The sequence below is a fragment of the Oryx dammah genome, unplaced genomic scaffold (genome assembly GCF_014754425.2).
Source record: "Oryx dammah isolate SB20612 unplaced genomic scaffold, SCBI_Odam_1.1 HiC_scaffold_20, whole genome shotgun sequence".
Classification (NCBI taxonomy): domain Eukaryota; kingdom Metazoa; phylum Chordata; class Mammalia; order Artiodactyla; family Bovidae; genus Oryx; species Oryx dammah.
Genome location: NW_024070204.1, coordinates 68,006,406 through 68,017,395, shown reverse-complemented (window position 1 = coordinate 68,017,395; position 10,990 = coordinate 68,006,406). Strand labels below are relative to the sequence as shown.

Below are 10,990 nucleotides of genomic sequence, written 5' to 3'. Positions count from 1 at the left end.
CTTAGAGATTCTCATGTGTGTGTGTGTGTGTGTGTGTGTGTGTCCATCTGTCACTGTTCAATTGATAACAGGTAAGAATGGACAGTAAAAAAAAAAAATACAATTTCAGGAACACAGAATACACATCAAACAATATTTGCCCAAAACCAGTGCCCAGAGGAAAATGTCTGGCCTTAGATGTATTTAATAAAAGACAGGGAAGATTGACTAAAGTGAACTAAAATTTCACCTCAACAATCAAAGCAGAAATGAATTAATAAAAATAAAACAAACCATTCCTGAAGGAGATGACATTTTTAAAAAGGATAGTGAAATAAGTCTTTTCTTTCAGACAAACCTATGGCAAACATGATAAAAAGTCACAGCTGAGTAACACTGAGGAATGAAACGCAGAGGATGTTAACACAGATCCAAGATGAGAGCTTCAAAACAGGAGAGAATCTTCCCATAATGTCATTGATATAACAGGGAATTTGAAAACTTGGATGAAATGGGCAGTACAGACACTGGCTTCCGAATTCGAGCAGGCATCTGGCTCACCTGGAGGGCTTCCTAAACACAGAATGCTGAACCCAACCCCAGGGTTCTGAATTCAGCAGGTCTGGGCTAGGGTCAGAGAATGCACACTCCTAACAAACCCCCAGGCGATGGTGATGCTACCAGGCCGGGGAAAGCAGGCTTGGAGAACGCTGTCCCAGGGACTACCACCCACTCCATTTGCTCCTCTTCTTGAACTGCCTAACAGCTCTGTCCTGTCTGGGTTGAGAATGACAAGGAGTTTGTGCTCAGTGGCCCAAAGCACCTGCTGCCTGAGAAGTCTGGGGCCCTAAGCAGTGGGGCACTGTGCTGAATGCTTACCCGGACGACCTCATTCAATCACACAAGATTGGTAAGGGTGCTTGAATAGATGAGGAAACTGAGGCACAAAGAGGGCTCCATGAGTCCACAGCTGATAAACAGAGGTGGGAATCCGATTCTTAAGCACCAGGCCACTCACCATGCCCTAGGAACAATGTTGGCCACATCACCCACACCTCCCTAACTCCATGCCCACACATCTGTGCAGAGTGGACCTTGCTACTCAGTGTAACAGAGCCAGGTAGTAGCGAAGACAGGCCTGGATCCAGAGCTCTGGAAACCAGGAAGGAAGTGGAGCTGCTGGTGTAGAGCCTTCGCCAGCCTCTGAGTCGGTGTGAGTCTCTTTCTGTAGAGGCTTGTCGTGAGGAATAAATAAATGCCCCAACCCTTGCCTGGCACACACTAAGTTCTCAACTCACAGTTGCTCCACTGTTGCAAGTTAAAAGTTATTATTATATAACCACCAGAGCTTCTCATAGGCAATTCCACAGACCTTCTCTCATTTACTTCTCACAGCCACCCTGGGGGTAGCTATTACCCTTTCTGTTTTACAAATAAGGAAAATGAGGTTCCAGGAGAGGCAATGAGAGACCCGATAACCTCCAGCCCCCTCCTCCCAATGGCAGAGCCTGAATTAGAAGCAGGAAGCCCCAGGCCCAGAGCAATGGCAATATGCCATCTGAAGGTTCTGGTCTGCAGAAAGTGGTGGAGGAGGGCTTGCCCAGGGCCCAGGCATCCTGCTCGCTTCACCCCTCTTTGCCTACCTCATTCTCCCCGCCAACACTGGGATTCTGCCAGGGCAAGAGACTTGCCCAAGGTCACAGAGCAGGTGTTAACCCAGGGACCCAGGCCTTAAGACTGTAAGTCCTGAGGCCTCTCATTTTGGGGGGCAGACTCCCAGAAAGAATCTCCTACTTGCTACCCCCTGCCCTTCTTGGCCCTCTGGGACTGACCCTATGGTAGACAAATACACCTTTCCCTCCAAGATACTGAACCTCTACAAATAAAACGGCAAACAAATAAACAGGAATCGTAAGAATAATACATCAGCTGTCAGGCTGGGGAGCGGGTGTGGGAGGCAGCCAAGGCTTCTCCTTGCCTACAACGCGCCAGGCCCTGACACTGTGCCCTCTCTACACGTCACTCACAGCGCACAACCGTCCTGCAATTCACACATTCCGTTTTACAAATGAAACCAAAGCCTGAAAATACCAAGTCCCTTGCTCAAGGTCACCCAGCTAGGATGTGACCCGGCCCAAACAGAAACACGCTCTGGCCAATGGAGCATCCCAGCTCCGACCGCGTTGGCAAGACGAGGAGCCCAGGAAAAGGCCCAGCCGAGGGGGCAGCAGTCAGTTCGCACCTAACGATTTTAGAATCAGCAGGTGAAAAGCGATCTGTAAGCATCCCCTGGGGAGACAGCTGAGGCTGGCGGGCTTGGGGGGCACTGGCCACCCTTCGAGTCGTCCTGTCATCGGTGTCCCTCGGCCCGCCTACACAACCTACGAGGGCGCAGGCAGAACAGGCAGTGATCTCACCGCCCAGCGTTACTCTATTTGCTCTAAATAGGAATCCGCCCCCCCCACATCCACCCCCCAGCCCTCTGCCCTTGCCCCTTGCCCCTTGCCCCTCGCCCCTCGGCCCTCGGGAACGCAAGGATCCCAACACCTGCCGCGCCACGGGCAGGTTCCCCGGGGTCCACAGTCCAGTCCATCCTACAACGAATTTCGAGGGACCAGATCTCGCTCCTCACCGGGCAACCTCGGGTCCCGTTCAGCTCGGCCCGGCACGCATGGGCACCTGAGAGTCGCGCCTCGGTCCTTCTGGCCAGTGCCAGGGAGTGTCTCCAAAGTGGCCGCGACGCCGGGGCCGAAGGCCAGGCGGGGGCGGATTCTCCCCACGCGGGTCGGAGATCTTGGGAGCACGGGGTCCGCTCCGGTGCTGTCCTCAACCCGTGCGCAGGTAGCGCAGAGCTTGCGCCCCACTGTGCACCGCTTTCGTTGCTCCCGCGGCGGTGGGGTGTCCAGGATCCCGCAGGTTCGTTCCGCGGTTGCAACTCCATTGTAATAGAAAGGATTCACATGGTTTGGGTTTTGTTCAGATGAAGAAAATTTGGAAGCAAACGAACCCCACCCCCCCCCCACCCCCGCCCCTCTCGGCAAACGACAGTTTCACCAGCAGCGCGCCCTCACAGCCCCGGTCGGCTGCAGGGAAGCAGCCCCGGCCGAGAGGAGAGGGGAACGTCTGCTAATTGCAGCTTCGTTAGATTTCGGGTTTGGGAGGCTTCGGTTCGGGCGCTAATATCCGCCGCCCATTATCCCGGCTAATAAATTTGACCTATTGTTCGTTTGTTAAAATGATGTCACCTTGGAACAGTCCCTAAGCTCCTATTTCCATGAATTAGGCCTTTATTGAAAGCCAGGAACCAATGGGAGGAGAGAGGCTTGTTGATCGCAGCCAATGGCTGCGGCGGGAGAGGAATTAGCAGCGGAAACTCCAGGTTCGGTTCAAGAAAGATGACACAGAGCCTGTCGGGCCCGCGCACTCTTGGCAAAGTTTCAGTGCGACGAGAGGCGCCGGGCGCTCCATGGCCGCGCCGTAACGGGGACCCAGCCGCCTCCCCGCCCAGCCCAGCCCAGCCCTTCCGCCCGCCCAGGATGGAGGCGTCCGCCAGCGCGCAGACCCCGCATCCGCACGAGCCCATCAGCTTCGGCATCGACCAGATTCTCAACAGCCCGGACCAGGACAGCGCACCGGCCCCGCGGGGCCCCGACGGCGCCAGCTACCTAGGAGGGCCCCCCGGGGGCCGCCCGGGCGCCACATACCCGTCTCTGCCCACCTCCTTTGCCGGCCTCGGCGCGCCCTTCGAGGACGCGGGATCTTACAGTGTCAACCTGAGCCTGGCGCCCGCCGGCGTGATCCGAGTGCCAGCGCACAGGCCGCTGCCCGGGGCTGTGCCGCCGCCTCTGCCTAGCGCGCTGCCTGCCATGCCCTCCGTGCCCACGGTCTCCAGCCTGGGCGGCCTCAATTTCCCCTGGATGGAGAGCAGCCGCCGCTTCGTAAAAGACCGTTTCACAGGTGAGCAGGGTGTCCAAACAGGCGGCGGGCCTCGGCCCTCCCGGGGCCAGAGGCGCCGCGCCCTACGTGCTCCACTCTGGGAAAAGATTTCGGAGGCCCAAGTGCGGTGGAGGCCTCAGTACCCAGGGCCCCGGGCAACCACATATGGGAGGAAAATCAGGGAGTTTGGGGAAAATAAGCCTGTGCCCGGGGGAAGAGGGGGGCATCCCCCAAACGGCTTGGTGCTGCTGGGGACGCGCGGAACCAACGAAAATAGCGTAGTATTCTGCGCCCCACCGGGCGGCACGGGGTCCGCATGGGGCCTGAACGGCAGTCAAGCTGGGCTGGGCTTCAGGGGGCCTCGTGTGTCTCCGCAGCGGCGGCGGCGCTCACGCCCTTCACCGTGACCCGGCGCATCGGCCACCCTTACCAGAACAGGACGCCGCCCAAGCGTAAGAAGCCGCGCACGTCCTTTTCTCGGGTGCAGATTTGCGAGCTGGAAAAGCGCTTCCACCGCCAGAAGTACCTGGCTTCGGCCGAGAGGGCGGCGCTCGCTAAGTCCCTCAAAATGACGGACGCGCAGGTCAAGACCTGGTTCCAAAACCGGAGGACCAAGTGGCGGTGAGAGAGGCCCGGCCCGGCCCACCTTGCACCGGCCCTTTGCCCGCCTCGTGCCGCAGCCTCGCGTTCCCCCGACCCTGTGCAACCCACTACCGCTCTCCTAGGGCTGCACCTCTCCCTTCTTCCCAGGTTTTATCTCCCAGTTCGCCCTCGCGTCCGCCTGTCCTCACTCTCCCGCGCCTCCTGGACTTCTCCATTCCCATCCCTGTGTCGCTTTCCTGAGCCTCTCCAACTCTCTCGTTTTATTCCATCTCCTGCACTGCTTGGTTTCCTCTCACCTGCCCACCCCCGCCCCGCCAACACCCCACACTACACGGGTCGGTCGCGCTCCCCTAAACCGTCTGGCTTGCCCCCTTGTTCTCTCGGATTCCCAACAATCCGCGCAGAGCTCCAGGTTCCGCCTCTAGTTCCCCATCCCGACTTCAGCCCTGTCTTAATCTGATCCCTGTTTCCATCTAACCCGCGAACTGCGAAGCGATCGCCTCCTGCAAGAAGGGTTTGAGACAACTTGGGAGAAGTGGATGAGGCTGACCCGGCGGGGGGACCCCGCGAGGTGCAGAGCCAGCCCGCCCACCCGCGGACCCCAGTGACCTGGCTGCCTGCAGGGCCTAGTCAGTTCCATACACGCCCTTTCCTTGTTACCCCGCAAAGAAACAATCTTTGTTGTTGGCGAAGCCACAATACCCGTGTGTGCAAGTGGAGGCCGGCGGAGTCCCCTCCCGGCTATCTCCCGGAGCATAACAAAAACAAGCGATCCCAACCCACTCCGCGAACCCGCGGGGTGCCTGGCGCACAGCGCCGGCCGGGAGGCGGACGGACTCCGCGCCTCGAGGCTCTCGGCTGGCCTCGGCTCCAGGGCGGGTTAGGGCCCCGCCGGCGGCCCCGCGGTGCCGGGCGCCTGACGGTGCTGTCCCTCTCCCTCCCCCGGTGCAGGCGGCAGACGGCGGAGGAGCGGGAGGCGGAGCGGCAGCAGGCGAGCCGGCTCATGCTGCAGCTGCAACACGACGCCTTCCAAAAGAGCCTCAACGACTCTATCCAGCCCGACCCGCTCTGTCTGCACAACTCGTCGCTCTTTGCTCTGCAGAATCTGCAGCCCTGGGAGGAGGATAGCTCCAAGGTCCCCGCAGTCACCTCTCTGGTGTGAACCACCAGCGCGCACCGTCGCCAAGCATCTCCGCCCCGACCCGGCGGGGCGCCCCGGGCCCCCAGCCGGGCTGGGGGTGGGGGGGAGTCGTGGCCGAGAGGGGAAGGGCCCGCCAAGCTCAAGTAGGCCCCGGGGCGCGGCCGCATCCCCGCCGTCTGCGGAGGGGGCTGGGCCCGGGCTCCGCGCGGCTGGACAATCCGAGCCCCCGCCCCGCGCCCAGTCCCGCCCCAGGCCGGGGCCTGACAAAGAAAGCGCCTTACGTTTCTCCGCCCCTCGCCCGCAGCCCCCCTCCCCCGGGCCGGGCGCCTGTATTATACTTTGTACTTTTGCCCAAACGTGTACATAATAAAAGTTTTGGCTTTTTTCTTTAGAAACCGGCCACCTGCTTCCCCCGCGGGGGCCACTGGAGGAGGGGCGGCCGACCAGGCGGCTGGGGGAAGCGCCAGGGGCTGGGGCACCCTGCGTGGAGGCTGGGTCCACCCTTCTCCTTTTCCGTTCCGTTTATTTAAGTCGTTTTATTTAATAAAAAGTTAGCTATTTCACTTAACGCCGCTTTTATTTCGTTTTCGTTTCCAATAATGCTCGGCGACCCCCGACCCTGCGCCCCACCCCTGCGGCAGTAGAGCCCGAGCGGCGGCGTGCGGGCGCGCGCCCACTTCTCCGAGCCTCGTCGGCATTCGCCTCAGCTCGAAGCCTGGCCGGGGGCCCCGCGGAGGATCCGCGGTGCAGGTCAGTGCGCGCCGGCCGCCCGCAGCCCGGGTGCCGGCGGGAGGGGTGGACGTGGGAAGGGCACCCTAGGCTCAGAGGTCGCCGAGCAGCGCCAGGCAGGGGAGGGGGGCGTGAAGGGGCCCTGCTGAGAGGGTACTTAGGCTGTCCCGAGTCTAACCCACCCAGGGGGCGGGCGGCACCGTGACCTCGAACTTCCCGGGACGCGAAACTCGCTCCCCTCTCCCTCCGCCCACAGCCACAGGCCTCTGCCTTCCTCCAGCGAGGCCCCAGAGAGGCCGGGGCGGGCCGCTCCAACTGGCTCCGGGAGGTCTGCGCGCCGTGTGCGCGGGCTGTGAGCGCCGAGCAGGCGCGCTTCCCGGTTCTCCAGACTCTCGGCGTCTGGGGTGCGAGTGTAGCGCGCAGCCCCGGGACACCCTCGCCCTTCTGCGTCGCGTGGGGCCGCGGACGGAGCGTGATGTCACGTGACTTCACTGCAGCCCAGGTGTCGTCACTAGACAGGAGGGGGCGGGGCGCCCGGAAGGCCCGGGACCCCAAGACCAGGTGCGGAAGCGGCGTGGCCCAGCCCCCCGGCTTCACCTCGGCTCAGAAGCTGGAGGTGTCGGGACCACGAGCTCTGGAGTGAGTGGCCCCTTAGGATAACGACACACACACACTCGCAGAGTCGGTGAACATTTCGTCTGGCTGGTTGATTTTTTCCCCCTTGAATCCATTCTCCTTTTCGGTCTTTTAAAACCTTATTTTCCAAACTCTCCATTTCTTTCTAATACAATGTTCTGTTTCTTCCTCTATTGATAACTCGGGGTCTCTGTCTTCGGGGCTTCCCAGGTAGCTCAAGTGGTAGAGAATCTGCCTGCAGCTATATATGCCTTTTATCCCTTCCTGTACCGTTCTCTGTTTCTCTATATACTTCGTTCTCTGTTGCATTTATTTTCTCATCTTTGTAGTATTCTCTCTTCCTCCCATTTCCGACTCCTCTCTCCAGGCCGCCCTCTCTCCTACTTTCCTCTTCCGATTTTGTCCTTATTTTCCCTTTCTTGTCTTCTCGTAGCCTCCACCTCTCTCCATCTCGATCTCTGTCTCTCTCCTTCCCTCCTCCAAGTGGGCTCCCAAGAGCTCCTTAAGGCTAACCCTTCTGGGCGCGTTCCCAGAGGCCCTGTGGCAGCCCCGCCTGCCGCCAGCCACCCTGCGAGCTCCTGTATTCGGGTGCCTTCGTTGTAGGCGGGATGCGGAATTGGCTGCACTGGCAGGCCTCTAGGAAGGGGAGGGAGTCTAAGAAAGAGCTGGAGCTCACAGCATTTGTGCCCTCACCCCCACCTCCAAGCCCTGGGGATTTAAAGACACCCCGGAGAAGAACTAGGGTGACTCAGAGCTTTGGGTCTCTTCCTTGGGTGTTTTCCTGAAATGCTTCTATTTTCTCCGCTACAAAAGCAGAGAGAACGTCCTCATCGGGATAGGAAATGTTGGCTTTTTGGTGGTGAACTTGAATATCTTAAAAACCAGAGTGACTCTCTTTGCCTTCGCTGACCCAGCAGCTCCTCCCTCCGGCACTGGGGTCCCTTTCTATTTTCTCTCTCTTATTCTAATCCTCCATAACAAGGCTAAATGGTTTTTGTTTCTTCTAAATGATTTTTGTTGTTTTGTTAGGGTGACCCTCTATTCTTGAGGCTTTTGGAGGGACGTTTTCACATCTTTTTCCCCTTCTGGTGTTTCACTTTGTGCAAAAGGTCTCTGAAGAAGAAGCCCACCAGGGTAGGCTTTTCGGCAGGCCCAGGGACAGGGGCCTAGTCCCGCTGCGACCCTCGGTGGGGAGAAGCGCTTAGAGCAAACGCCGCGGAGTCACTGGTGGGGAAAAGAGGGCAGTTTTTCCCCCACCAGTGACTCCGTGTTGCTTGCTCTCTCTAAGTGCTTTGTCCCAGTCATACCTTGTCTAGCCAGAGCCCAATCTGCTAGAAGTCTCTTCAAGTTAGGGGGTCTGAAACCACTTGTGTGGGGCCAGGTGGCGACTCTCTCCGAGCCGCGCTCACACAAGGCAGTGTGGGTGCCCTCGGCGGGCGGCGGGGATCGCTGAGCCTGAGGCCCTCCTCCCGCTGTGCAAAGCCTGGAGGCCGCCGCCCTGTCCGGTGGCTGCGCCGGATGAGAGCCGAGCCGAGAGCACCGGGTTGAGGAACACACTCTCAGTCCCCCCACCCCAGGAGGGCTGTGAGGCAGAGCTGGGGCGTGGAGATTTCCGGATCAGGCGGGCGACCCTGAAGCTGAATTTAGGAGAAAGAGAATCTGCGGTGGCCTGGGCTCCTCTCTCTGGATCGTCTCCCATCAGGCCCCTCCTCGGCCCTAGGAAACGGCCGAGGCTCTGGAGGCAGGCAGGTGAGTCTCCAGACGGAGTTGAGAACAAGAAGCAGCCGGCCTCTGGGCAAGGGCTGAACATTTCGCCTCCTCGCCCTTCCGCGCGGCCTTCCCTAATCTCGTTTGGAGATTCTCTGAAGCCGCGCCCATTTTACAGATGCAGGACAATGAGGCAAGAGGCAGCTTCGTGACCCAGGCGGACTGGTCACGGTAGCTCTCCCTGAGCGCTGGTTTCTGGGCTGCGCCGGTGGAAGTTGGGCGCCCGGCTACCCTGAGAGGGGCGAGGCGCCCCGCCCAGGGCCTCGCAGTTAGGCCGAAGCTCAGCTCTTTCTGGGAGGCTCCGCGGCCAGGGAGTCCGGGGTTGGGCGATGCAGGGGGCACCCAGGAGGATCAGAGCCAGAGAGAGAGACAAACTTCGGGGCGGGGGGAGAGGGGACCGGCCGCTCTCTTGGATGATTCCCCTTTAGCAGTTCCCATACAAACCGGCCGTGGAACGCGAGCTTTGCACGCAGCGTGCGGTTTACGATGACTCGTGCCAAGTCTCTGCAAGGTTTGAATGCCCCTCCTCATTTTGCAGTTGAAAATTCAGAAATTAATTCTGAATCGCGCATCACCAGTGGACCAGCTTTAACACCACCACCCCACCGCCCCAGCAAAGCGCTCTAATGCTTGGGAGAAAGGGGGGGCTTTGTCTAGGGGAGGCTAGGGAGGAGGCTAGGGGACAGCTGCAGCAATCTGACCCCAGGCTGGTGGTCAGAGTGAGGCGGAAGGGCCTTCCTGCTCCAGCTTGGGTGGTGGACTCAGGCTCTGAGTTCCAAGATCGCCAACGCCTATCGCTTCCCAGGCTTGAGAGTTTCCCCGCGTTTGCCGTCGGTGCGGGAGCGGAAAGAGGAGCCGCCGCTCCAGCTCATTCGGAGGCCACACTGCACCCTTGGGCGGGGCAGCCGAGCCCGCCCGCCTCAGCTGTTCGTCCAGCAGTTGGGGCGTTGCGGCCCTTCTGTCGGACTCGCGGCCTAAGGCCGCGCGGCCTGGCCCAGGAAGATCCGGCCACCAGCTGCGCCGTGTCAGCGGCCGGGCCCGGGCTGCAGCAAGCGCTGCGCTCCTGTTCGCCGTCCGGCAGGGCGCCCCAGGTGAGGAGCGTGTCCTCGGACTGTCCGTCGAGACCTCCGGGGTAAGGAGCCACGGGCCGAGCCTAGGTTTCCAGAGCGCTAAAGGGACCTTCGCCAAAACCCAGTCTCAGCCTCAGCGTAACTGGAAAGCAAACTGAACAAGGCCAGGGAAAGGCCGGCGTGGTGCACGCGTCCGCTTTCTGGGGAGCGAGGGTTTCTCAGCGCCGAAGGCGATCTCCCTTTTACGGAATCTCCGAGCTGGCGGCGGCGGCGAGACTCCCTAGGCTTCCAAGCACCTGCTAGGTTGTGAGCATCTCGTCTCAGCGAAGCCTAGACCGGTCGCGCACTTTCGTGGTTCAGACGCTCGCAAAATCCTCCCAGAATCGCCACAGTGGTCCGTGCCTTCCCTCGTGCCACGCGTCTGCGGTGGCAGGGAGTTCTCTGCTCGGTTTTGTCACTCCCTTGCTGTGTGGCCCTGCGAGAGTGGCTTTGGTTTCTGCATCTATACAATTAGGGCTACATAGTCATTAAGGAGTCTTCCAGGGAAAGTGAGAAATAAATTATGGCTTACGGTACAGCTGATCTTTAATTTATTGTGAGAATAGAAGCATTTAAAAATGTACTTATGGACGAGAAATCTAATTAAATGCCTAATTGCACAGAGGCTCAATCAGAGGTGTTGCTGTTTGGGAGGAAAGCGCAGGAACGGGGCAGTGTCCCCCACTAAGATCACTTCTCCTGCAGTCACTGGAGGTGGAGAAACCCTGGAGAAGTCATCTGGTAAACTGGGTCTGGGTTGATTTGGTCAGAGGCTGCAGTATATTGGTGTTGCCCTGAGATCCGTGGTTGAAATGATTGGACAAAGTCGTTCTTAGAAGCGTCAGACTGGCTGCCAATTAATGAGTTGCTTATCAAACCCTTTTAATATGCTCCCAGCTGGTGTGGAGAGGAGATAAGGGGCAGGAGAGAGAAAACCCGTATTCAAACTGAATATTTGTCCAGAGGCTTTCACACGGTCCCCCATCCCACTGAATCCCCGGAAAAATCTCATGTTCCCATTCTAAATGACAAAGTTGAGGAGCAGAAAAGGCAGCTGACCTGCCGAGGTTCAACCTGTGCCTTAAAAGGG

The 10,990-nt window shown here is 59.2% G+C and overlaps 1 protein-coding gene across 1 annotated transcript; it reads left to right on the top strand.

The window, feature by feature from the left end:
• Positions 1-3,515: 3,515 nt before the first annotated feature.
• On the top strand, positions 3,516-5,727 carry TLX3 (T cell leukemia homeobox 3). The gene is made up of 3 exons (XM_040262766.1): positions 3,516-3,936; positions 4,293-4,536; positions 5,470-5,727. The coding sequence occupies exons 1-3, from the start codon at positions 3,516-3,518 to the stop codon at positions 5,678-5,680; spliced, it is 876 nt and encodes a 291-aa protein (XP_040118700.1). The 3' UTR covers positions 5,681-5,727.
• The last annotated feature ends 5,263 nt before the right edge of the window (positions 5,728-10,990 follow it).

What these genes read in the sequence shown, in the direction of transcription:
- TLX3 (XM_040262766.1), top strand. Translation starts at nt 3,516, where the DNA reads ATGGAGGCGTCCGCCAGCGCGCAGACCCCGCATCCGCACGAGCCCATC. An exon ending in CGTAAAAGACCGTTTCACAG is followed by an intron (nt 3,937 to 4,292) that starts GTGAGCAGGGTG and finishes GTGTCTCCGCAG; the next exon opens with CGGCGGCGGCGCTCACGCCC. An exon ending in AACCGGAGGACCAAGTGGCG is followed by an intron (nt 4,537 to 5,469) that starts GTGAGAGAGGCC and finishes CCCCCGGTGCAG; the next exon opens with GCGGCAGACGGCGGAGGAGC.